At 34.3% G+C, this 27,658-nt stretch overlaps 2 protein-coding genes across 3 annotated transcripts; one reads left to right on the top strand and one right to left on the bottom strand.

The window, feature by feature from the left end:
- The first annotated feature begins 3,610 nt into the window (after positions 1-3,610).
- On the top strand, positions 3,611-20,128 carry LOC122289690 (short-chain dehydrogenase TIC 32 B, chloroplastic-like). Of its 2 annotated transcripts, XM_043096897.1 has the most exons (9): positions 3,611-3,762; positions 3,868-4,093; positions 4,248-4,479; positions 4,678-4,757; positions 4,853-5,009; positions 5,183-5,264; positions 5,433-5,523; positions 5,772-5,818; positions 5,987-6,640. In XM_043096897.1, the coding sequence occupies exons 2-9, from the start codon at positions 3,970-3,972 to the stop codon at positions 6,185-6,187; spliced, it is 1,014 nt and encodes a 337-aa protein (XP_042952831.1). In that variant the 5' UTR covers positions 3,611-3,762; positions 3,868-3,969; the 3' UTR covers positions 6,188-6,640. The 2 variants fall into 2 exon arrangements, with proteins under 2 accessions (XP_042952831.1, XP_042952832.1); XM_043096898.1 differs by lacking the exon at positions 5,987-6,640 and adding an exon at positions 19,984-20,128 and having other exon boundaries at positions 3,711-4,093.
- Positions 20,129-24,561: 4,433 nt separating this feature from the next.
- Positions 24,562-26,821, bottom strand: LOC122289691 (transcription repressor MYB6-like). Its single transcript, XM_043096899.1, has 2 exons — positions 25,618-26,821; positions 24,562-25,437 (listed from the first exon to the last, which is right to left on the bottom strand). The coding sequence occupies exons 1-2, from the start codon at positions 25,748-25,750 to the stop codon at positions 24,710-24,712; spliced, it is 861 nt and encodes a 286-aa protein (XP_042952833.1). The 5' UTR covers positions 25,751-26,821; the 3' UTR covers positions 24,562-24,709.
- Between the last annotated feature and the right edge of the window lie 837 nt (positions 26,822-27,658).

The raw sequence follows: 27,658 nt of genomic DNA, 5'->3' as shown, positions 1-27,658 counted from the left end.
GTATTAGTATTCTATTCACATTGTTAACGGTACTTTTTTACCATATCTAAATTTGCTCCAGACTAGTTCAAAATGGACCCAGTTAGGATAAAAACCAAATGGCAGGCCTGAGAGATTACGAGAACTGCCTAAAAATAACTTTAAAAAAAATATCAATTTAAACTTACTTCTCAATAACTTCTTGTTTTTAGTTCAGGTTTTTTTATTTTTCACAAGATGATTAGTTACGAGCTATGATTGCACAGTCAATGCCCAGGGCTGGGGAAGTTAATCTTGCGAACACCTTGACCAATGAACAGAAAGAAAACTAAATCCTTATGAATTCAAACCAGATATCACATTATTCATGCACAGTTGCATCCTCCAATCCATTTGCATCTTTCTGGTTTCAATATTACTTAACAAAAAGATTCGGTTTTTCTTAATAATTAGTGGGTTGTGGTGCGTCATGATATATCGATCCCTTTCTTTTTCTAAGCCATTGACAGATCCTCTTTCGGATGATTAAGACCATTCTCTTAAAAGCCTATTTTGCAGCGAGTTTGGCATGCCTCCTTTGTTTTATATGAGAAATTTATTATTATTATTATTATTGGTATTATTATCATTATTTAAAATGCCCAATTGAATAAGCGAATTTATGAAACTAAAGAGATCAGGCGCATATAGAAACCTTCTATATATCAAAGAGAACTACTGGGTCTTTAATTTGGTGCTAAAGTATTGATCATAATGTGAGGCTGACAACCTTGTTCCATGAAAAAAGCATTAAGAAATGCCATGGTCCCATTAATTGTGTATTCACTGAACAGATATACAAATCAAGGAGGTGGAAAGATGGTTAATCTCATCAATCCAAAATTAGTTTAGAATAAAAGATTGGAATCCATAAACCCTAATTTAAGGGAAAGGGCCCACCTGGAAGATTGAAGCCGGCTAACTCCAACAGAAAAGAGTGGCAATCATTAAAGATTAACCCCAGTATTCAATCCCACCTAATTTTTTTCACATATATATATATATATATATTAACAAAATGGGTTTTATAATTAACAGATCTGGAGATGGGTTAAGGAAAGTATGACTAGATGTTCAAATTTTCTAATAATTTACTCTGATTCTTAATTTATTATCAGTCAAATAAGAGTTGGCCAGCCAAACACCCAAATGATCAGAGCAAAAGAGTGTGTTTTGTTTAAGATAATGATGTACGTACAAAATCCAAGATTTGATATGGTGGGGTGTGTATCATGTATTGGAGACAAATTAAAATGAAAGAACTTTAAGGCTACAAGGTGTATCTAAGGACAACTTATTCGAGTTGATCTAGGTTTAACTTACACTATATATATATACCAACTCCATCGATTAACATTGTTAATTAAAGCTGAAAGTATTACCATTAACTACTCTTTGTGCTCGATCAAGCAATTTTCCCACTTGGTGGTAACACATGTTGAGTGACCTAAGCTTGCTAATATGGATCAAAACATGATAATGATTGTTTTTAGTGGGCTATAAAAATACTTAATCTATAGCAAAATCATTTCAAAGGCCTAGGTGTTCTCAAATTAATGCTTCATGTCCCAACACCATTCTCTGCCAATGGTGCCTTGCATCAATGGCAAGAGTATAATGGAGATGATCATGAAAATTTGTTGAATACTCGACCCTTTGAAAACCCTAACAGAAACTAAAAGTAGCCTTTACTTCTTTTCCCACGATGAGAGCAAATAAAAAGACAAAAAATGTTGATAATTTTCAATCACAGTATATGTTCCTTTTTTTCTTTTATTTTTCTACGAAATATATAAAGGAATAAAGTAGTGATGAAAGCAATATGAAGGACTAGATCAGGGTTCTATCTTTATCGATCCCAAGCAACAAGATAAACAAAGGACAGATATGAAGACAGAAGGCGCGGGAAGGGTGTCAGTGTGAGAAGGATAACAACACTAGTTTACAGTGAAAGGCTAAATTAAGAAGCAAAGTGCTTGGCCCCTCACATGAACAGTATTGAGAATATTTACCGTCTATCATGTGAACAGTAAATTTACTGTTCATGTGAGGGTGTGTACGTACAAATCGAAACACTTAGAGAACAAAATAGAAGACCAAAGAAAGACAGACAATGTTAGGGATATGATGAACTTGTCTGGCGGAATCTTGAGGTTCTATCTGGTTATACACACACATCTTTCCCATGTGCTGCTTGAAAAGAAATTTCGTGGCATGCATTTATATGTACTTTGGATTCACAGACGTTGTTAGGTTTGGGAAGTGAGATAAAGAATTTTTTATTTTAGATAAAAGTTTAAAATAGTATATTTTAATATTATTATTATTTTGAAATTTAAAAATTTTAAATTAAGATTTGAAAAAGTTAAATTGTTTATTATATTTTGTATGAAAATTTGAGAAAATTATAATAATAAGATAAGATGAAATAAAAATTTTATATTTAAACTTAGTTACCAGACCTAACCGTCATTAGCACATATTTTCCCAGAGCGACGAAGCATGGTTTCTTAGCCTTGTGATTGCCATGAAAATTTATCATGATCCCTCTCAGTTTGTGTAATGCTCTAATAGAAAATCTAAACTATATAACCTATACTTCAAAATGATTAGTTAATGATATAATTGAAATTTCATTAAAATCTTATAAAGAGTAAGAATTTTTTATTTCTAAACAATGTGGAATTTCATATATAACGTATATTTATCTTTATGACATGGGTACGTATCATAGTTTAAACCTAGAATTTATCAAATTTGAATAGATCAAATAAAACAAGCCTATCATGTCATCGAGAAATATTATTCATAAATCATGTAGAGAAACCATGCATCAAAATGGGACCAAACATGTCCAGATAAAATAAAATACACAGTCATGGAAGAAGGAATATCATGTCACACAGACTCTAGAGGGTCCCCCTTGGGGGCACGGGCATGGCAGAAGTGCTACAAAAAGCTGACATTTCGTCACCTTTTTTTCCTCTTTATATCTATACTTTTTGGCTCCTAATAAATACCCTTCTACGTACCTTTTCTCCAAACTATTACATATTACGACAATTACTTATAATTAACATCTTTATATATAATTCTATGAATCTTTGATATTGGATTTTCTTTTGTTCGGATATTCTAAGGATAATTACCCTCCAATAATTAAAGTCATGTCATATAGTCCATACTAGCAAATTATTCCCATTTCATGCTTGTTATGTGAAATTTTAAATTGTACCATATTAAATCATATTAATTTTTAAATTTATTTTTATATAATTATTTTGTGATTAAAATATTTTTTTTCTATTTTTTTATTTAATTTTACTTTATCATACGATGTTTTGACTATTGAAACCTACAAGATTATTGTGCTTAGTGTTATTAAACTATAAGTCATACGAATCTGCATATAAATCGAGACAGACAGTCTCTCAAAGGGATGGCCCAAATGAAGTGGTTTTTAGCGGACATTCATGTGGTGCAGAGGCATCCTCGCAAACACCAAAGAGACAATGCCGACCCGACATTTCATCACGACCCGTCATTTTCCACCACCACGCTCCAATGACAAGGAGATGAGAATTTGAAAAAAGAAAGGAAAACTCCTCGGTTTTCTAAAAATTAAACTCCTTGGATTAAGTGCTGGATTAGACCCCACTAATAAACAAATATAAACCTAATCATCCATCAATCTTCACTCACTCAATCGCTGACAAATATGTGAAATTGATCTGATCATCTCTGGTACTCTCTCTCTCTCTCTCTCTCTCTCTCTCTGTGCTGCAAACTAGTGCAGAATGAGCTCAACACGTACTGGGTTTTTGTCATAGTTCAACGATTTGTTTGCAGTTCACATGCTAGAGTTCTGGCCTTTCACTTGTCAAGCAAGGTCCAAGAAGAGCATCAGCAAAGTAAAACTTTGAGAAACTAGCTAGGGGAAAAATTATTAAGATGCTTGAGACCGTGAAATACCTCATTGGCACCGTCGGGGAGAGCGGCTACGGCTCCAAGTCCACTGCCGACCAAGTTACTGAGAGCTGCCCCGATCTGCGCTCCATCACGGCCATCGTCACAGGTAATGCTTTTACTTCTGCATGCCGCAATCATGAACGATAAATCTTCACGACCTCTACTCATGTACTGGGCATATATATACATGTGTGTACGTGGGCGCGCGCGTCTGACGTGGGTTTTTTCTGATTTGTATGGGTTTTTTCAACTTTCACCAGGCTCTACGTCTGGGATCGGAGCCGAGACGGCTCGTGTTCTGGCCAAGCGAGGGGCGAGGCTGGTCCTCCCAGCGCGGAACCTCGAGGCTGCCGAGGACGTCAAGGCCCGTATCGTGTCGGAATGTCCCGAGTCCGAGATCGTTGTCATGTCTCTCGATCTTAGCTCTCTTGGTTCTGTCCGAAACTTTGTCTCCGAGTTTGAGTCCCTCGATTTGCCTCTCAATCTCCTCGTGTAAGACCCCAGAACCTTCTTTTTTCCTTTTCTTATCCTTTGTGTATTGTTATGCTTGCCGAGGAAACAGAAAGAGCGGAAAGCAACTCTCTTTGTATTTTTCTTTGGGGCTTCATCACATTTTTTTTTAAAAGTTTCTCAGCCAAACACAAGGATCGATACTGAACTGGCGTAACCCAGTTTTGTATTTGATCTCAGAAACAACGCAGGCAAGTTTGCTCACGAGCACGCAATTTCTGAAGACGGAATTGAAATTACATTCGCCACAAATTATTTAGGTAAGCTATTTAAAAATATAATGAACATTGTTGATTTTGGCATTAATGAACTATATATAGCTAACAAAATGAGAATTTTCTCGATGAATTAATAGGTCATTTTCTGTTGACAAAGCTGTTGCTGAACAGGATGATAGAGACGGCGAAGAAGACCGGCGTTCAAGGCCGGATAGTGAACGTGTCCTCGGGCATTCACGGCTGGTTTTCCGGTGACACGATCGGATATCTTGGCCTGATAACCGGAAACAAAAGGTGAAGAACATGAAAAAAAAAAAAAAAAAAAAAAGAAGAAGAAGAAAAGAATGGAAGAAAAAATGACATATCGGGAACTGTAGTAATAAGACGGATTACACTAATCGATCGGATAATACAGTACGTACTATGCTTTTGACTCTCTCATGTGTAATTTGCCTCGGTCTCTTCAGCCGTTACGACGCGACACGTGCTTATGCGCTTTCGAAGCTCGCCAACGTTTTGCACACCAAGGAACTTGCTCGGAGACTGGAGGTATTATGTACAGACCCTACTCGATCTAGAACAATTTTATTAATTAAAGACAAAATAAAACAAAAAGAAAAGTGAGAATCTGTTCGTTTCTATCTTAATTCTCTTCTCGTTGACCATACTGTAACGAACTGTTCTTCGATAATAACAATGGTACTTAATACTTTGCAGAAAATGGAGGCCAACGTGACAGTGAATTGTGTTCATCCTGGAATAGCGAGAACCAGACTTACTAGAGAACTTGAAGGCAGCCTTTTCACAGGTTAAAATTAAGAGATCAGTCAGTCTCGATCCTTTTAAATCCAAACACAAGAAACTATATGTACTGTTTTCTTCTGATGATCATATCAGGATTAAAAAAAACGAGTTAATTATCACACCATTAACGTAAATAATTCTAAACTACTAATAATAATAACTGCATGCTCCAGACGTTGGGACCTCTACTTTTAGGTTTAGTTCTGAATTTTTTATGGTTTTTTTTTTTTTTTATATATATATATTATGCAGATTTGAGTTTCTTCTTGGCTTCAAAGCTCCTGAAGACAATTCCTCAGGTATGTCTTGTAATTTATAAGTTGGCTAGCTAAATTATTGGATATGTGATGATAGATAATTTTCCATAGTTTTCATTTACTTTCCTATGGTTTTTGGGAAAACCATGCTCGCATATATCTATGATTAGCTAGCGACCGGACTGCGATGTATAATTAATATAATTATAGGCTGCTGCTACCGCTTGTTACGTTGGGACTCATCCGAGGCTGCTAAACGTGTCGGGGAAGTACTTTGTGGACTGCAACGAAGCTTCCACGTCGGAACTGGGATCCAACTCAGCCGAAGCTGAACGGCTATGGTCTGCTTCTGAAATCATGGTTTCTAAAGACCCAAAAGCAGTGTTTGATCAACGCCTTAGTTTAAAATAAGATAAAAGTAGAGACGATGCATGATCATTAAGAAAAGGAGATCAGAAGATCACGAAGAAGAAGATGATGATGATGAAGAAGATACACACTAAATCTGCCATATATATATATACACACACATGTTGTATACAGCTATGAGTTGCGAAGATAATTAAATACGATGCTTTGTGCGCTAAAGATATATATATATATATATATATAGACGTATATATATACATGATGATAAGTCTTATAAGCTTGTTTAGGTTTTTAAAATGGGTCTGGGCAAGTAGATTAATTAGATTGCTATGATGATATGATGATCATGGGATTGCAGCTATGTTTACTCCATTGGTGGTTTCGTTTGGGAAGGAAAGTGCTTGGTATTTATAAGTTGGTAACGCCCATAGTTTGTATCAATAATAAATAGATATATAGGACATGACATCGACATATATGGTTTGTTTCTCTGAAGGAAAATGTGTTTTTTTTTTTTTTTTTTCCTTTTTTTAGGAAGAGGGAATAAATGGGCAATAAGAACAATATGCATGGTCGGTCGTAGTAACATGTGGGGGTTGGTTTTTGAAGATTATCTTTCGAGGGTGTTGATTTGGGGCCTACTAACGTGCATGCTTCGAGGAGGGGATGGGAAGAGTCACGCGTTTACTTAAGTAAAGGAAAATCTAGATCATTGACATGTGTTCCTCTCTTCTGCTTGAATTGATTCTCTAATTTTATATCATTTCTTTTTTAAATATTGACCGGATTTGGCGATTAGGGTTTTAATTAATTAGAGTCAGTAGGATATTCTACGTTCTTAAGATTATAATTATGATTAGTTTTCGATTATTTCGTTCATCTATACATACGTACGTCACTACAACAAATATGGCTTTTAGTGACAGATTATAAATAGTGACGGTTTCCAAACTGTGACTAAAACGTATTTACTGTGACGGTTTATGAGAACTGTCACTAAATGTTGGGCAAGAATTTCAAAACGTTCGGACGTTTCACATAATAAGTTCGCACGTCACAGTAACGTTCGAATGTTATGTATAAATTACGTGCGAAAGTAAAAAAAATTAGCGCGAACGTTCGAACATTTTAACTATTTACGTGCGAACGTGAATATATTAGCGCCAATGTTCGAACGTTAATGTGATAAAATTCGAACGTTATATGTTAAATTACATAAATTAACCATAATATATATTTTTTTAATAGTAAGGTTGAGTAACGTGATATTAAAAAAAATTAAGAGTAGAAATTAAGCTACACAATACATACATTAAATATGTGTGTCCATTACATATGTCGAAAATAAAAAATGATCGAATGATAAATTTTTACAAATCACTTTCAGAACTACTGGTTTACAAAAGATCGAAACTCCTCAGTCAATGTCTCAACCTTATTGTTTAGCACATCTACATGATGTGCAAGATGTGCGACAGCCTGATCTATATGTGCAATCTATCTATCGATCTGTCGGTCTATATGCGCCTTCATATCTGTCAACATTGTATCAACCCAAGCAGGTCGCACATCCCCAGCAGATGTAACTCCCGGCTGCTGACTAGTACTCGCCGACGGGTGAGCAACATCGGCCCCAGACTCAGTCGGGGGAACAAGATTTGGCGTAGGACCAGACTGACACCGAGCTGAGCCTCTCCCCTGTCCAATGCTCCGACGGTGTGTGGTTATGTCGATAGGGCTCATCTGGTTTATCACCATCTCCTCCACCTGTCGTGGCACTCCTCGGGCTAGTAATAAGCGGCTGATGATGACTCCGTACGGGAGATTATCCGTGGTAACGATGCTGGCCTCGTAACGGATCCGCTCAAATATAACAAGGGGCAAGTCAATGGACTCACCACATGCCAAGCCAATCAGGAACTGTGCACGAGCCCGATTGAATGTGCTCTTATGTGCCACCGGGTCTACATTTGTTGCAACAAAAATGTGCAACATGCGAAAGAAAGGCAGCAGCTGATTCTGGCTGAAGGAGTTCGGCCTATCGAGCTTTGTGCAGTCCGTGCCAGTGAGGATGTAGAAATCCTGGTCCCGCTCATCCTCACCAACCTCAGCAGCAATAGGATCGCCCTCGGGTCGATCTTCTTCATGACTGGGCATAAACTCAACAGGGCCCGAAGATGAAGCAGAAGCTGCTGGATCTGCCTCGAATATGCCCGGGGAAAATGCAGCTGCTATGTCATCAGCCTGAGTAGCTGTCGACTCAGGTAGCATACGCGGAATCTGGAGCAAGTCGGCGAGAACATCCGCCGAGAACTGAAACTGTACACCGCGTACACTGAGAGTATGGGATGATGCATCGTTAGGCATGGTGGCCATCCCAATGTAAAACTCTCGAACCATTGTGGGGTAAATCTTTCCCCTCAATGTGCATATGGGGCCCCAGCCTCTGGTGACGAAGACGTCTCTCAGCGTCTTTTGCTCCCAGCTGAGCTCATCAAACTCATTAATGAGGATTTCTCGTTCCCCCATAACAGTTCGTGCCCCCAGTCGAGCGATGTCCGGATTGCCTCCATCCCTCCCTCGCTTCCTTGTCGTCATATACTGAGCCATATCCTGAAAATTAAAAAATATATATAAGTTATAACATTTAAACAAAATGATTATAATCACAGATACATACGTATTATGACATATATAGATTATACTAAAAATTAAAATATCATCCTTATAAATTTACATAATTTTGTGAGTAAAACTTTTAAAGAAACTCACTTTTTCAATATATAAAATAATAATACCTAAAAGAAACAATATAAAAAAATTTTAATAGGAAACGTTCGAACGTTAATACAATGTACGTTCGCACGTTAAAATAGGTCCAAATATACAAAGATGCTACGTTCGGACGTTCTTATCGAACGTTTCATTCAAACGTTCGATAAAAACGTGAGAATAAGTTCATTACGTCCGAACGTATTACCTAAACGTTCGGACGTAATGAATTTGAACCGTCATACGTTCGGACGTTCTTATTAGCCGAAGAAGATCAACGGTTTACGTTCGAACGTTTTATCCAACGTTACGTTAAAGCGTTGGATAAAAACGTTCGCACGTAAAACTAATACGTTCGCATGTAACAATATAACGTGCGAACGTAAAGAATACAAAAGGTCACACGTTCGGACGTTGTGTCGTGACGTCCGAACGTTACGACACGGAATCGCTGAGTCAACTCAGCCATTACCGAAAGCTTCGAAACGCATGTTTTGAAGCCACAAACAACCAAAATATGCATTTCAAAAGATGGGAAATGTTTCTACGGTCCTATTCTATCATTTTACTGCGAATGGTGGCCGGAAATGCAAGTTTATAACCGGGCTACGGTGGGTTTCGAATTTTTGAAACCCACCGATTAAAAGCAAGGAAATAGAAGAGGGAGAGGGTACATTACCTTTTAGTGACGGTTGCGGTGGCGGATGGCGACGGTTGCGGCGGCGTGCGTGGCGGAGAGGATGAGAGAGTTTGAGTTTTATAACCGGTTTCGTACAAGTTATGGCCTGGAAACCGTCGTGCCTGGCCTTATATACAGTTAACGTCCGAACGTTAATTAATTAACGTTCGGACGTTAACTCCACATGCGAACGTTATGTAGATTACGTTCGGACTTAAAAGCATACGTGCGAACGTATAACTTTTACGTTCGGACGTCACGTATACATGCGAACGTGCGTCTATTATGTTCGGACGTCAATCAAAACGTCCGAACGTTTTGGTCATAACATTCGAACGTTTTTACACTATATATTATATTATATATATATTATATAATATATATAATATAATATATATTATATTACCTATATATTACTATATAATATGATATATAATATTATACATTATATAATGTGTAATATTATATATTATATATTATATAATGTATAATATTATATACGTATAGTATACGTATATGATATATTATATAGTGTTATACGTGTATATAGCATATACTATATACTGTTATACGTGTATATAGTGTATACTATATAGTATATAGTGTTATACTATATAGTATATAGTATATTACACTTATGTTCTATATAGTGTATACTATATAGTGTTATATAGTATGTAGTTTTAATATGTATATAGTGTTATATACGTATTATTGAAACCTATATTATATAGTATATAATAATATAGTATACTATATTATATACGTATATTATATACGTATTATATAGTATATAATATTATAATATATATTCGTATGTTATTATATATTATATTATATATACTAATATATTATATTATATCTAGTGTATACTTATATAATATTATTGTATATATTATTGTAATAATATTAATATATATATTTAATACTATTTAATATGTTAATATATATAGTATATATTATATAGTAGTATTATATAGTTATTTATATATCCAATACTATAGTGTATATACTATAGTATCTATATAATAACTATAGTATATTATATAGTAATTTTATATATCCAATACTGTATTATATAGTTATTTATATATCCAATACTATAGTGCTAAGTATTACACTATATTTGTAGTATATATACTATATTATATACAAGTAGTATATATAACATAGTACTAGTACTATATTATATCTATAATATATTTACTATATAATATATTATACGATATTATATAGTTATTATATATAGATAACATACTATATAATACTTATACTATATTATAGACTATAATATAGATAATATAGTATATAATACTTATACTATATTATAGACTATAATATAGATAATATATTATATAATATTTATACTACATTAGTATATAACTATATTACTTTAATATAGTTATTAGATATACTATATTAAAGTATACTATACTAGGATAATATACAATTTTTCCAATATAATATATTAAAACTATACTTGTTATAACTATAATATATAATATACTTATTATATATTATAGTTATAATATAATATATATTTTATATATATTATATTTATATAAAGTTATAATATATATATACGTTCTTATATAATATTAGACTTATATATTATATAATTGGTACAAATTATATATTAATTAATATTGTATAATTTATAATTTAATATATAAGTATATTATGAGGAATATACTAAATATATAATATGTAAATAATAATATTAACGTTCGAACTTAAATTCGGACGTTCGGACGTTATAATAAATTCGGAGGGAAATTTCCCGCTTAAACCAAATTTGCACAGTACGTTCTAACGTACTATATAAACGTTCGAACGTTGATGACGAATACGTTGGATGGACGTACATACGTGCGAACGTACTGTATAATTATGGGGCGGGATAAGTTTACGTTCGAACGTTAATGCTTAAACGTTCGCACGTAAAATTAAACGTCCGAACGTTTATTAATGAACGTCCGAACGTTAATCGCATAACAAGCAGAAAATAAAACTTTCACGCACGGGAAAGCAGATTCATTTCTGCTTTCCTCCGTGCGTGTTAGAGTGAGAGACAGAGAGAGTTTTAGAGAGACGGAGAGGGGAAGTGGAAAGCAGTGGGGAGAGAGAGAGAGTTTTAGAGAGAGGAAGAGAAGAAGTGGAGGGTATATAGTGAGTATATGTTTGCAAAGGTATTTTTTTAAGCATTAAGGTAAATGGTTTTTCTCATTTTTTATTTGTAATATACATGATAATTATCAATGTTTTATTTCATATATATTTAACTAACTAGTATTGTGTATTTTTTGAAGGATCATTTGTTGTGAATTGTTGAGAAGTTGTGATTTTTGAAGAAGAATTTATTTAAAGCACAAGGTATATATACTAAACTCTATTGTTATATTTTATTGTGGATATAGTTTGTGATTAAGTTTGTGTTGTTTGGATGAATTAAAAAGAAAAATTATTGTTATTGAATATGTTTATTCTTAATGTGATAATGTTTTAGTATAGTGTATGTTTTTGAATAATAATTATTTGTTAGTTTATGTGTCTATTTTAATAATTTGTTGTTATAAAAGAATATATATAACAATTTATTTAATAAATAAATAGTGTGATTATTTGTGTAAGAATAACAATTTTGGTATATAATTTATTGGATGATCATAATTATAAATTATAATATTACAATTATAACTATTATATATATATATAATTAGTTAAATAACTAATATAATAAATTATCACATGACCCTAAGTGTCAATTATAAGGCATAACCATATAGTATATATAAAAAATCGTATTACTAAAATGATAATATAAATAAGTATTATCAAATAATAATACTTATTTATCTAATAGCTCAATAATTTTTAAATATTTTATCTAATAATATATAGTATAGAGTATATATTAATATTAATCCATAATAATAATTATCATGTAATGTATAGTATTAAAAAATGATTAATAAGAAATAGATAAGTAATTATAATATGGATTACTTATTTAATAATAAAAATTATTATAATAATTATAATAATTTTGACAATAATAGTAATAATTATATAATAACTGATAACAATTAAGTGTTATCAATATATAGTGGCACTAGTAATTATAATCTAATTTACTTGCTATTATATTAAATACGAGATAAATAAGTAAAAATTGCCATTTTATGCTATATAATAACAAATAAAATATAAGTGTTATTAGTAACTTATAATAGTAATATATATTTTATTGTTATACTAGTGTTATATATTATATAGCTGATAAATGACATATAATATAATAAATTAGGAATTATATAAGTCTACAAATAATTCCTAAGTGTTATCAATCATTAATAATATAAATATTATTAGTACATCGGTATAATTCAAACAATGTGCGCTAATTTATTTGTAGACTTTTTTGTTAGATATTGTATAACATTGCATAAATAACCTTAGACCCGTTTGGGAATTAGTGTACATTTAGGTGTACATTAATTCCTGAATTGTCCAGTGTGGATAGTTTGAGATTATATTATCTGTATTGCACATAAACGTTATTCCTACTTTGAATGTTTAGTATGAAGTTTCGGTGTCTTCCTCATTTGTTCTTCGGGTATACTGTTCTTAGGGTCATAATCCCTATATGTGAACATGTATACTTGGAGAACTATGGGGAAGTGCTGCCGAAATTTTTACTAACGTTCAAAGTAGTAGAGTGACGAGACTTGTGCAATATGGAGAATATAATCTCGAATGGGATAGGACCAACTACCTTGAGAAAGAGTACTTTGAACATGATGTATCTTGACATGTATGTGTATTTAACTTTACCTTAATTACTAAAAAATATTATGTTTTTAGAAATGGATAAAAGTTGGATGCGTCTACGCGATAGACTTGGAAAAGATTACATACCCTATGCGCGTGGAGTAAGGGCCTTCATTGATTTTGCAAAGGCGTCTGCTGATAGTCGTGGTTACATTAAGTGTACATGTCGAGGTTGTAAAAATTTGTGTGCGATAGGATTGGATGATGCTGAAAGTCATATATTTGTGAATGGTATGGATTTGGGCTATACTCGATGGGTACTGCATGGTGAGCCGTATGCTGAATCAGCGGATGACTTATTCAGTCAGCGGGAAAATTTACACAACGTGGATGATGATTATGAGCGAGATGAGATGGAGGAGATGTTGAGTGACATTGGAGCTGGGATGTTTATGGATGAGGTTGACGACAATGGCTCAAGTGGGCGACGGAATGATTCAGATAATTTTCCAGAAATGTGGAAAAATGCAAAGCGTGAGATTTATCCAGGTTGTACAAAACATTCTAAAATGTCGTTTATTGTGCGGTTGCTTCACATAAAATCATTGTGTGGAATGTCAACCAAAGCAATTAACATGGTATTAGACTTATTTAACGAAGTGCTTCCCGAAGGATCTGCATTGCCGAAGAACTTTTATGAAGCGAAACAGTTGAGAAAGGGATTAGGATTTGAGTATAAGTCCATACATGCGTGCAAAAATGATTGTGTTTTATTTTGAAATGAGAACGAGGAGAAACAAGCATGTCCTGTATGCGGAGAGTCGAGGTGGAAGGATAAGAAAAGCGTTCCGGTTAAAGTATTGCGATATTTCCCATTGAAACCCCGGTTGCAAAGATTATACATGTGTAAGAAAATAGCTCACGATATGAAGTGGCACAAAGAGAAAAGAGTTTATATGTTACATGATGAAAGTTTTAACTCTAGAGCATATATAATAAATGACATTATTTATTTTGTTAGATATTGGAACAACGTGCTCGTGATCCCGAATCAGTCTCTTTTGAATTGTATGCATTGGCCCGTGGTCCATCAAACAGAGCACTTCGATACACTGCATGCACAGTTCAAGGTTATAGATTCCATACTCTGGACCGTGAACGTAATAGAAAAACTCAAAACTGTGGTGTCTTGGTTGAGGGGAGTTATGGAACAGATGATATTGATTATTATGGTGTCATTCGTGATATTATCGGATTGAAATATCTGGGTGGGTCTATAACATATGTCTTCAAATGTGATTGGTGGGATCTAGGCGGTGGTCGGGATTCGATATATAGGGATAATCATTTTACGAGTGTCAATATTGCATCTAAATGGTACGAAGATGATCCATTCGTACTGACTTGTCAAGCTACTCAAATCTATTACTTGATTGATCCAATGAAAAGTGCTGATGAAGATAGTGGAGAGATAACTTGGCGAGTTGTACAAAAATTTGTCCCTCGAAATATATATGAAGTAGGAATGAGTGCAGATTACGATAATAGTGGAAATGAAGATGACTTTTTCAATGTAGAGGCCTACCAGGAAGATGGAGGAGGGGGTATTAACTTATTTGTTGACCTCGGTGCACTCGAGTTGCTCCCCTTATGTAGAGATGACGTCCCACTCATCCATCTCGACCCGTCTTCATTAAATTATCACTCAATTGAAGAAAGTGAGAAAAGTACAGAAGAAGAGTCAGAAGAAGAAGACGAACAAGAATCCGGGGGGGAAGTGGATAAGGATGACGAACAAGAGCTTGATGATGATGACGAAGATGTTATACAGAGAGATTCTGAAACAAACATGGAAAATACATCCGAAGATGAAGACTAAAAGTACTAAAAGTTTATTCATATACAGCCATTATAGAATTTTATAATAAATATAAATTTATTCTAATAATATTTTTTTGTTATATATAATCATTTCCAAGTATGCCGCCAAAAAGACAAAGGAGAAATGTGCCTCCTCCACCGAGTCCAAGTCCTGAACCCATGAGGACTCCCCACCTGAGGAGTCTGTTCCCGAAGATGAAGTTAACATTACAGAGAACGATGCACAGTCGACACCTACCGGTAAGGAATGTTTACGTTAATACTATATATACTTGAAGATGTTTGTTTCAATAAATAATATATATAACCTTCAAAATTATATTATCATCTATTAGTTGATGAACAATTGGCTCGTCGCGGTCGTGGCTATACACGCGGCATCTCACTTGAGAAAAATCGAAGGCATGGTAAATTGAAAATCACAATTCCTGATAATTCCACTGGAGGAGTGAATGATAGTGCAGCAGCGCTTTCCTCCTATATTGGCACAGTAATTCGAGCTTACGCTCCATTTTATGTGCGCTCCTGGAGAGATGTGCCGAATGAGATTAAGGAACACATTCGGAGTCGTGTGCTGGTGAGTTAACTTATTATATCATTTTTTTCACCTACATTAGTTTATTATATTTTTAACGTAATTAATTTATAATTAGGATGAATTTGACCTCGACTTTGGTCGTAGCGAGGATTTGAGAACTGTGAATGAGTTAATGGCTACACTATTCTGACATCACAAGGGACGATGTCACGACCATTTCAAGAAATTTGAGTCGTTTGAAGAGGCTGCACAGTCCCCTTTCCAGCAGATGAAATTAGACGACTGGATAAAGTGTTGTGATCTTTTTGCCTCTCCAGAATATCAGGTATTCTAGATTTATTTTCTATAATTATTTACATTTATATTTGTTGTTTATATTATATGTATGTACATATATTACAATTAACGGTGAGAATTATTTTTGTAGCACTTAAGTTCTACAAATGCAAATAATAGATCTGCTCTGACTATTCACCATCGTGCTGGTTCAAGATCATTTCATCGTCTTGCTGAAAAAATGGTAATTAATAAACGCAATAATTCATATTTTTTCTTATTATTCTTTTATATAAGTACTAATATTGTCTTTTTCAAATTGCTAATGTCGTTTTCTTAGAAACGTGATGATCCTGAAAACTTTTCCCTCATTCATGTCTATGCTGCTGCTCACACTAATGAGCATAGTGAGTGGATGGATCCTGCAGCTGCAATTAATTATGTAAGCGGTGTTCCTTTTGTTGAATAAATTATGTAACACGTGATTAAATTATTTTTTATTTGTATTTCTTTTAATATGTTACTTATTGTGTGTTTTGATCTTTCAAACTGCAGGGAAAAATGATGGAGATGCAGTCAGCTTCTGGGGATTCCTCTCCTAGTGACTTGGACATTTTTTCACAGGTGCTTGGGCCCAACTCTAGTATGGCAAGAGGTTTGGGACGATCTTTCAAGCATTCCGGTTCATCTTCCTCAACCTCATCGACATCACAAATTAATAATCTTACCAAAGATTTAGAAGCTGCACGACGCGAGAATGAGTATATGAGGTTTAGACAGCAAGAGTTGGAGTCCCTCTTAGAGCGACAGTCTCATTTAGAGACGCGTTTGCAGGACCAACAAAGAGAACATGAGGAAAGAATCCGTAGTGAGGTCCAAGAGCAAGTGCAACGGGAGATGATGCTGCAAATGGAGCGTGTTATGTTATTGCAACAGAATCGTGCTGGGCGAGGAAAGAAAAAGAAATGAATCTTATTTCTGTATTACGTTTTTAACATCTAATTTGAAAACAGTTTCAAACAATATTGGTTGTGAAATATGTACTGTAATGTGAAACAATTGGTTTGTTTATTAAGTGGATGAGTTTAGCATTTCTGATATGTACGTTCGAATGTAAAAAAAATACGTTTCAACAATATTAAACGTTCGAAAATACGTTCGAACGTAACCATGCAAAATAGTAACAAAACGTTCGAACGTTTAAACCCAATTTAAAAAAACGTTCGAATGTCAAAAAAGTTTAACGTTACAAACATCCGAACGTACACTTTACGTTCGAACTCTACTCTCTTAACATTCGAATTAACGTCCGAACGTCATGATACAAACGTTCGGACATTATTTCATTTTCGTTGGATTCGAGATTCGAACGTAACGTTCGCACGTATAAACGTTCGAACGTTTACATTATACGTCCGAACTATAATCAACAAACGTTACCTTTTCTCGTTCGGATGTCAGCTTGTCTTTTTTACGTTCGAACGTATAATTTTAGGTTCGAACGTTATATTCTGTGACAGATTCTAACCGTCACAGAAAATAATACGTTCGAACGTTATTTCAAACGGCACATCTCCAACCGTCACTAAAAATATTTTTAGTGACGCTTGTACAGTAAACTGTCACCAAATGTAATCCGTGACGCACATTACGTGACAGTTGTGGTGACGGTCAGAAACCGTCACCAAATATATTTCGTGACGTTTTTTGCATTTCTTGTGACATGTTTCATCTGTCACTAAAACCTATTTTTGTTGTAGTGCGTCTTCACCTCGCGATTTTCCATCTTTAGATGATCATTAATTAAGATCAATCATCAATGCCGTGCGCGCGAGCATTGATGTGAAGCCGGCAACAGAAATTCTAGTTTTTTTATTTTTTTATTTTTTCAGCAAATATGAAATTTTATAGATAAACTATCAGATACAAAATATAAGTTCAGTGGGGTGGAAATTTTCTACAGTTTTTCCAAAGCCAACACACATTATAATACAAAATAAAAAGAAAAAAGAGGGTGATCAGAGCCAAACAATTGACTCCCACCCAAATCCCACAAAGGGAGACTGCTTGGTGACAGTTTTGAAATAGTCTGATGAACAGACTATAAGACTGCAGCTAAAAATCGCAGTAAGGGGTGTGTTGCAACGTGTTGGTTTAGACTGGCCAAAAGGAACTGCCACTACCACTTTCACTCGATCTTTGGTTAGGAAAAGCGGTAACATAGGAAAGCAAGGAACCCATACGAATCACGAGCGAGGGACCTCCATTGTCGGTGACAGCGAGTGGAGCACACGCGTTGTAACTGGAGAGAATGGGAATGTCAGACCATAAAGAAGCAATGCCACTGATCCCAACCGTGCCATGCGTGGCTGCAGAAAACGTCCCCAAGCGCAGCGGCGAGTGAAACTCGTGCATGGCATAAGGCGTTCGTGAGACGAACGCGCCGCTTGAAATGACAAACTCTTGCTATCGACTTGAAGATCGGCGCCCGCGTAGGCTAATGGTGGGGTGCGTGACGGACGAAGAACATCGGAAGTCAATAGATCACCCAGTTTCGAAGCTAATGGAAATAAACTAACAGAAAATTCAAAAAAAGAGGAAGAAAAGTGTCCTAAGTGGCGGTTGAGGCTAGCGGAAGAGGGAGGTTGATGGAGTTGAAGCTCTAGCCCCCTTCCCCCCGGCGAAGAGAGCGAGGCACTGGCGATGGGTTTCACATGGAGTTTTGCGTAGAGAGAGAATGGAGCAAGGCTTGTGTTGACTTCTTTTTTTCAACATAAATTCTAGTTGTTGTTGGGGGTTTTGATAATTAGCAATACTTAATTTTTTAATCTTTTTGATGTATTTTTTCGACAGAGTAAGAGTTCAACAATACACGGTTGAATGATCCACGATGATGACTTGGGCATTACTACAGTGCTTAATTGCTCATCCATTAAATAATAAATTATGTAAGCCGTAAATATATAGACACAGAAATTTATGTGTGATTTGGTACTATAGAAATATACGTCCACGGGTTGTTTGGGTGCGAAACCCACTATATTGAGTAATTATATAGTCTCTCATGACGAGGAAATAGGGTTCTCAAGAGGTTAAAGAAGATATTTCCCATCTAGAAAGAGTCTCTCGAGATGGTAGATAAGCTTTTCTTTGTAAAGTTGTATGATTTCCGCATTCGTAGTGTTTTATTCTTTTTATAGAGGTCTCTTTTGTTATTTAGAGTAGCTGATAGGCCTGTGCAAAATACCCGTTGGGTCGCACAACCTGCACAACCCGATTGGGTCGAATCCACTAAAGTTGGGTTGAGTAAATGTCAGTTTCGATAGCCATCCAATCTGACCAATATCGGACGACATTTGAACCTGACTCAAAATCCATTGCAGTGAAAAAGCGAAGCCCCTCTCTCGTTTCTCGCTTCCGTTACTCTCTCAGAAATCAAATCCCCTTGCTCCACTAGGTTTCCATTACTGTTTGGTCTAAATGCATCCTTCACCAAATCTAGATTTGAATGTGCCACGTCTTAGGCTAGAGTAGTTCTTCCCATAATGTAGATTCAATCACTGCTGGGTCTCGAGGTTCCCTTCGCCAAAGCTAGATCTATCTGGATTTTTCTTGTTTGATCGATCTAGAGGCCAGGTACATAGTAACAAAGACTCACATTGATGGTGCACCAAAAGAGACACTTCAAGCTGAAGACTGCATCTCTTGCTCTAACAATAGAGCCTAGGTCCAACGATGTCGTAGTGAAGAATCTCTATGTAGCTTAACCGCATGAAGAGTTACATCTCCTCTCAAAGTGTCATAAGTTTTTCTATTTACATAACCCTTGACGAGATTTTGGTTGTTTTTTTGTAAGTACTACAACTACTATAATTTTTGAGTTGTTTTGTGAATATATGGATTGATACATGGTGTTGCTAGAGTTGTGGCTTCTGGGAATTCCAAGTTCAAATGTGGAATCAATTACCAACCACCCATAGTAGTTTTTGGGTATAGAGGAAGGAGAGTTTTTAGAGGCGAGGGAGGATTTGGCTACGCTGGAGAAGGACTATGAGGAAGTTGGGATAGAGTATGTAGAAGGCGGTGCGGATTATGGTCCGACCGCACTATGACTTGACACAAATGGATCGGTTCGGATTGGGTCGGTGTGCCGCCCTTTAAATAAACGATCCGAGTCGGGTCGAGGCCAAACCCAACTTGTATATATTGGGTTGCAAGCCTAATAGCCGAGTCCTACTTATCTTATATCACTTTTGTCAAACAACTTTTTTGTATGATACTAGTAATTACTTTTTCATTCACGAGAAGATTACCAAATCCTAAATGCTTATCCGATTAGCTAGCGATATATATAGATCTCGCTTAACATAAATCAAAGAGTAAAACAATTATCACACGGGTAAATTAATGAAGTATATATATTAGAAATCAGCATGCATGATCCCCATGCACATCAAATGACCATATATAAAGAAGTTTAAGGTAATTTGAAAGATCATTATATAAATATTAATTAAATGATTTAAAAAATTAGAAAAAAAACCATAATTAAAAAAATTAATTTCCTTATACTAAAAAAGAATAAAAAATGAACAAGTGAATCACAAATATTATTTTGTTAATTAGCAATTAAAACACACACACACACACACACACATATCTTCTATATATAAAAAGTGTGTATGAAACGGAAAATCTTGTTTTAACGGTTTTTCTTGTTTTTCCGTTAAAGTTAACACCGTTTGTTTTAACGGTTTGACACATAAAATGAAGACATAAATGTTGAGAGAGATAGCATTCAATGTTGTTATATAATTTATTAATCTCAATAATTATAATACTTAATAGTTTATATAATAATAAATAATTAAAGATTAGTTATTATATTTTTCTCTTTCTCCTTAACATATACACGTGAATTAGGTGCATAAGACGTGAATCCCTAAGTATAATATACGTGTATTATACGTTTCATTAACTCAGATTATTGAGTATTCCAAATTTAAAAATCTCATATAATATATAATACAAGTATGTTTAATCAAAGTGTTTTTTTTTTCCCATGGTAGTAGGACGTAGCTTCCGCTAAGTCATATTTCATAAATGGGCTTGCTATGATAGGCTCGTGACAAAGGCCGTGATCCTTGAGCTAATCAAGAAAGAGTAAATTCGGTCAACAATTTCAAAATATATTTTATGATTTATATATATGCTATATATAGAAAATATTATACCACAAATTTTATAAAAAGATAATGTTTTAACTTTATGTTGTCCCTGATCGACTCAAACAACAGCAAAATAAGAATTTTAATGTTATCTCTATTGATTGTCTACAGGATGACATAAATTGATGAATTATAATACAAACATCAAACGACACATATTTTGAACTACCGTTTGTGTTAGACTTTTATTAAATTTTTCGTATACATCTTTGCTAAAATTATAGATGTTATAAACATGCATTGGATTATATGATACTTTGAACTAATTTTTTTATTTTCTCTAATATGCCTTAAATTATTAAGTGACATCAATAATTTTTATAAAATATATATTATTTTTTACAAATAATCATTTCATAAAATTAGACAAACGTGCTTTGCACGTTACTTCCACCTAGTATATATATATATATATATACTTATATAATTGCTCAACAGATCTTTCATTAATATTATGAAACATAAGAGAATAAGGTGTCATTTAGATATTGAGTTGAGATAAAAATTAAAAATTAAATAATATATTGTTAGATTATTATTTTTTAATATTATTATTATTTTAAGATTTAAAAAATTGAATTATTTACTATATTTTTTTTTATAAAATTTTAAAAAAATTATAATAATAAAATAAAATAGAGTCCAATATTTCCAGTCCCACAATGGATTTTTCAATTTAATTTCTCTTTGTCCAAAAGCTTGAGTACTGTTGGTAGCAAGCCCACCATATTAGCTATTCAGGATCCACAGCAATCTTCCGGCCCAAGACGCATGCGTTTTGGTAGCAAGCTCACCATACTAGTTATTCCTTCTCGGAGCACCACCAAGAAGTACGAAGCTCCTAAATATTGATCCCTACCAAAGAAAAATGGCCGGTTTTATTTTCGAATTAGTGTGGTGTAAAGCTGATGAGTAGAATTTTAAAAAAATATTTATATTTGTACAAAGTCTATTATTAGAAATAAAAGAAAAAGATAAGCGAATAAACGAAGAGATAAAATCAAAAGTGATTGACTTATAGTTACATACAAAAATGTAAAAGTGAGACAAAGCAAATAGGACTCTACTAAATGGATGACTCCAAAGTATAACAAAGACCTCTATAAAAGAAGGTATATTTACATGAAATGTAGATCATCTTCGATCTATACACTCTCTTTGGATCTGACCCTCTCTTTCTCCAAATTTATATAACGGCAATACTACATACAGTCGTAAAATTGTAAACGTCGCATAATTATTTTGAAAAAGAGTGAAGTCCACGATTAAAAAGTTAGTTTTTTTTTTTTTCATGTGGGTCTCATATTAATTCATTTTTTTCAAAATGACTGTACGCCGCTTGCACAACCATGACTGTAAATATCATTTCTCTTTATACAAGGACCACATATTCTTCAATCATTCGTTAAGCTTATTTTTTAATTTTATTAAGAGTTACACGAAGTCATGAAAAATTATAGAATCATCAAATATAATACTACTAGAGATCCTTTAAAAGGCCCATAAAAATAGGCATTTAGTAAATCGCTATATATCTCTTATTTATTTATATTTTGCATATTTTATTTATTAATTAATTTATAAATGAGCATCTAAATATCCTATCATCGTGGGCCATTCGACTATATTGAGTAATGCTACTCAACTTTTCCAACCTCCGCGGATCACTTTTTTTTTTATTGTTGAGCAGCCTAGATCATTCATTTATTGGGGTTGCCAATCCTTGAAATCATGTGAGAACTGGAAGAACGTCGACGCAGCTATTATAGACATTATTATCACTGAGTCAGCTGCTAGCTGAGATGAGTGAGCTGCAGATCATGGTTTCCTGCATGTAGGCTTTTATTTCCATTTACTGCATATACGCGTTGTTGGTCAAAGGATGATCAATTTGAATAGAATTTGAGCCATTTTAAGACCCATACAGATCAGAGGAAAATCATATATAATTCAGTAGCTAGCTTGGCCTTTTATTTATTTGCCTTTACTGTAGTATACGCGTTTTTGGTCAGAGAAACACTTCTTTGTACCGTTTCAGCGTATCGCTCATTATTTTAATTTTTTTTTTATTTTTTTAGTTAATAATTAAAAAAGTGACTTTAAATATATTTATGCATTTTTTTAATTTTTAGAAAATATTTAAATACATTAAAAAATGTAAAAAAAAAATTTTAAAAAAAATTTAAAATATACTAACGATAATAATGAACGGTGCTCCTTAGATTAATACTTTACCGAGTTTTCTCCCAGCTGGTTCATAATTTTGTCAGAAAAGGTACTACTCGATTCTCCTTCACTTTAATTTTTTTTATTTTTTATTTTGTTTTCCACTCCTTAACTTTAATTTGTCACAAAAAACTTTGAACCTAGTAGAGGGAAATTAGGAAAATGAGCCAAAATCCCAAGTGTTTTAACGTTGTTCTGCTTAATTTTTCTTTGATTTAGTTGTCATGGTCGTAAGCTTAACGATTAATGTTATATATAATCGTAAAATATGTAAGTGTCATATAGTTATTTTTAAAAAAAAAGTAGAGTTTATTATTAAATTTATATATATATATATAAATGTCATATTTTTTTTTCAAAATAATAATAAATCACTTATACGATTTCGAATACATTCAACCATCATTTGTCTTATAAATATTAATATTGCTGTGCACCTTCGTGTGAGGCTAATAAATTGATGTTGCAGTGCACTGTACATGACCAGAATTTATAGAGCAATTGGTACTTGTACGTAAGATGATGCTAGACTGGCCGGGTCCATTTAAATGGTCACTATCCGGGCGATTATGTTTAGCAAAATGGAGTAATTAGAAGCGACGTATCTCTTTCAAAAATTTTATATAAAGGTAGTCATTTTTACATATTTTTTTATATATTTTATTAATATAATTAATGATATTAATTTTTTTAATATAAAATAATTATTTTAACTAATCACATCAATAAAATATATAAAAAATACATAAAAATAACTGTAATAGACCTCTTATCTTTCCTGGTGGCATAGTGGATGCATGGGGAGACATTTATTATTCCCCAAATAACTTCTAAATGTGGAGTACACCTTTGACAAATGAGAATTAATAGGAGCAAGCTCATGTGTTGGTCAATTTGCTCTAGAATAATGTAACTTGCATTAGAAATACAACTTAATTCCTTAACACGCATTAGCATGAAGCTCATGTTTTTAGATCAGGTTGAGAAGATCATGATGGATAGCGATGGAGAAGTAATGGAAGATCATAGGCATGCACGTGAACTCTTCTATCACTAAATTAAGCTATAATCTAAATTAATAATAAACCACCGTTTAACAGTACAATATCTTTCTATTACAGTCAAATCAATTATGAGCTAGGAAATTAAGCACCAAGTTCGACAAGTGATGACATTTTTTTAATTAGTACAAATCAAATCAACAAGGAATCGACAAAGGAGTCCAAAGAATTTTCTGCCTTGAGAAGCTGCTGATATTCTTCGTATATCTTGTCCAGCATGTCATCTTTGGTGGGTTCAGAAATTTGGTATAGTGGATCACAGACGCCATAGTTACTAACAAAGTCCGCACTATCTCTGTCGCAAGCAGGCTGATCATCATGATTGGCCTCTCCACCTTCAAATATATCATCTCTGAGATCAGGCAAACACTTCAAAACCTCTTCATGATCATCAAGAACTCCTTTATTTCCATCTCCAAGACTAGTTGATGATCCACTTGCCATACCATCAGTACTGTTATTCCTTGTAATTGGAAGTGGTGAAACCCTCATGGCCTTTGGCAGATGAACTTTGGTTGTCATTATTTTTTCACCATAAGCTGTACTATCTTGGTTCTTGTAATTCTTTTGAGTACTGATCTTTGGACCTCTAACACATGCTGATCCTCCTTTTTGGTTGTTCTGATCGTTTCTCGTGTTAATCTTGAACCTTTTGCCTAGATGAGAGTTCCAGTAGTTCTTGATCTCATTGTCAGTTCGGCCAGGAAGTCTTCCAGCAATTAGAGACCAACGGTTACCAAGAAGGGAGTGAAGCCGGATAATGAGGTCCTCCTCATCAGGGGTGATGTTTCCTCGCTTGATATCGGGACGGAGATAATTCATCCATCTTAGCCGGCAGCTCTTCCCACACCTAAGTAGCCCTTCAAATCACAAGACAAGTATAGAATTACAATGTTGAAAGTTCAACTTCTATATTGAGAAAATGTGCTTTAGATGGCTAAGTTTTATTATGAATGTAACAAAAAACACATACAAAGTAAGAAACAGAAGCCCTTTGCTGTAGAATATTCAGGTCGTGAAAGAGAGGAACGAATATATACCTGCTTTTTTGGGCAAAGATCTCCAATGGCCTTCACCATGAGCCCGGATATAGTTAATGAGCAATGTGTCTTCTTTGGCAGTCCATGGTCCTTTTTGTAAACCAACGTTTGAACAACATGGAGCTCTTCCCATTTCTCCCCTTTCGCGCTTGGGATATCACAAAACCATATGCTTTGTTATTTGAGAGAAATGGGGGAAGAGAGAGAGATCAGAGAGAGAATAAGAAGAGGTCAAAACAGGCCTTTTCTGCCTACTATACCGTGAGGATATGAAGGTTCAAATATATATATTCTTGGAGATCAGCATGCAGTTTTTATTGTAGCCCCACGTTTTCCCTTTTATTTTTCTTGTTACTTGGGATATGGGGATATGGGCATGCTTTTAAAGAAAAATTTTAAAACGTAATAAGTGGATAATATATGGCGTGGGGTAATACCATGTTTGGCCAAAAATAAAAAATAAACTGGCCGGTTTGCCCCTCTAGCTAGTATATATGTCATAGTGCAGATTTTCTCGACTGTAGTACTGATCTTATGCTGATATATGTGCATGCAATTTTCACATCAATGACCAAAAGATAAAGAATCACATGATCTGGCAATCGAAGTATTCTTGATCGAGCTATTAATCCTTTTTCCAAAAGTGCTACGTACACACTATGGCGGACTGTAAAACATCCATTTGATTTAAGTATATATCAGATCAGACGTCTTTCCAAAATTGGATGCAATAATCGGTGAGAACCTCTCTCCAAAATGACACAGCCTAGAATTCACCCAACTCTGCCAGGCTTGTACTGTTTTTCCTTGCATTTGATAAGAACTATTCTTTGTTAATTACCATAATGAGAATCGAATCATTTTCACTAGTTATTAGCTGTTATGAATATGGGTCGATATTTCAAAATCAAACAATCAGAGCGGGCCGATATGTTTGGTTTGCCCTCAATTACAAGTAATAAAAGTCTTCATCTTCTTCTTCTTCTTCTTTTTCTTTTATTTAATTTTCTTCCCTCTTACCCATCTATTAAATAATACTGGAGGTTTGGTACGATAATTGAGCCTAACTTTATCATTTTTCTTTCACATTTCCTTTTTGGCATGACCCTCAAATTTCTATATTGAACCATTGCCATGCATTCACCAAGTTGGCATGCAAAACCTATTCCCTGCTGGTTCTGCAATCTGATAAAGAGAGTGGTTAAAGAAATCTAGTAATGGTCATGAAGAAAGAAAAAAGTAGTGCATCTAGATCTGGATTCAGTACTGCTTTTATGGGGACAACGTCACAATAGTCCAACGCAAGCTAGCTAGCTAGCTATTGATGATCTTCTACGTTCGTTGGTAAAAATTCAAAGCCTATATTGCTGGTTTTTCATGAGTGCTCTAATGTTCATCACCGGCCCATAAAGGCAGCTGCTATACTGGGGAGCTGCATGCATGAAAGCCATTATAATAGTCCAACAAAACACTGATCGTTAATGAAAAGCAGCATCATAATTCATGAACACAGGTCCATGGTACGTCTCGCATGGTAACTTGCACGATGAATAATTAAAGCATTTTCCTTATTGAGTATAGATCTTATATATACGTTTATAGTATATAAAGGCAGGCTTAGCCATAGGTGCTGAACTGCACCCTTTCTCTCCGGCCTTATATCTGACTTGGACGACTTACTAGACCTTATTTAATTCTTCGAAAATGCTTTATACAGTGAAAATGGAGGAAAAAACACAAACGAAGTACATACAGGTCGTGCAGTACTGTCACGGCTCTTAATTCTTTTCGGTCGCACATTATGAAAATTATTGTACTATTAGTTCAGATACTTCCATCAACAAATACTAGTTCGGCTTCCATTGCAGATACATGTATTTACCACAGGATCTCTACACTATGAAGATTCTAAACAGTGAGAGGAGTAATTTTAAACTTGTTAATTAAAATTAATGGAGATAGTAGCCGTGGTTTTGGATCCAATGGAGTTTATGGTACTTAATTGAAAGTAGTTTCCGATCTCCATGATAGAGTTGGTGGA

The sequence above is a fragment of the Carya illinoinensis genome, chromosome 12 (genome assembly GCF_018687715.1).
Source record: "Carya illinoinensis cultivar Pawnee chromosome 12, C.illinoinensisPawnee_v1, whole genome shotgun sequence".
NCBI lineage: Eukaryota > Viridiplantae > Streptophyta > Magnoliopsida > Fagales > Juglandaceae > Carya > Carya illinoinensis.
The sequence above is the reverse complement of the archived record's forward strand: the minus strand, read 5'-3'. Positions and strand labels throughout refer to the sequence as shown.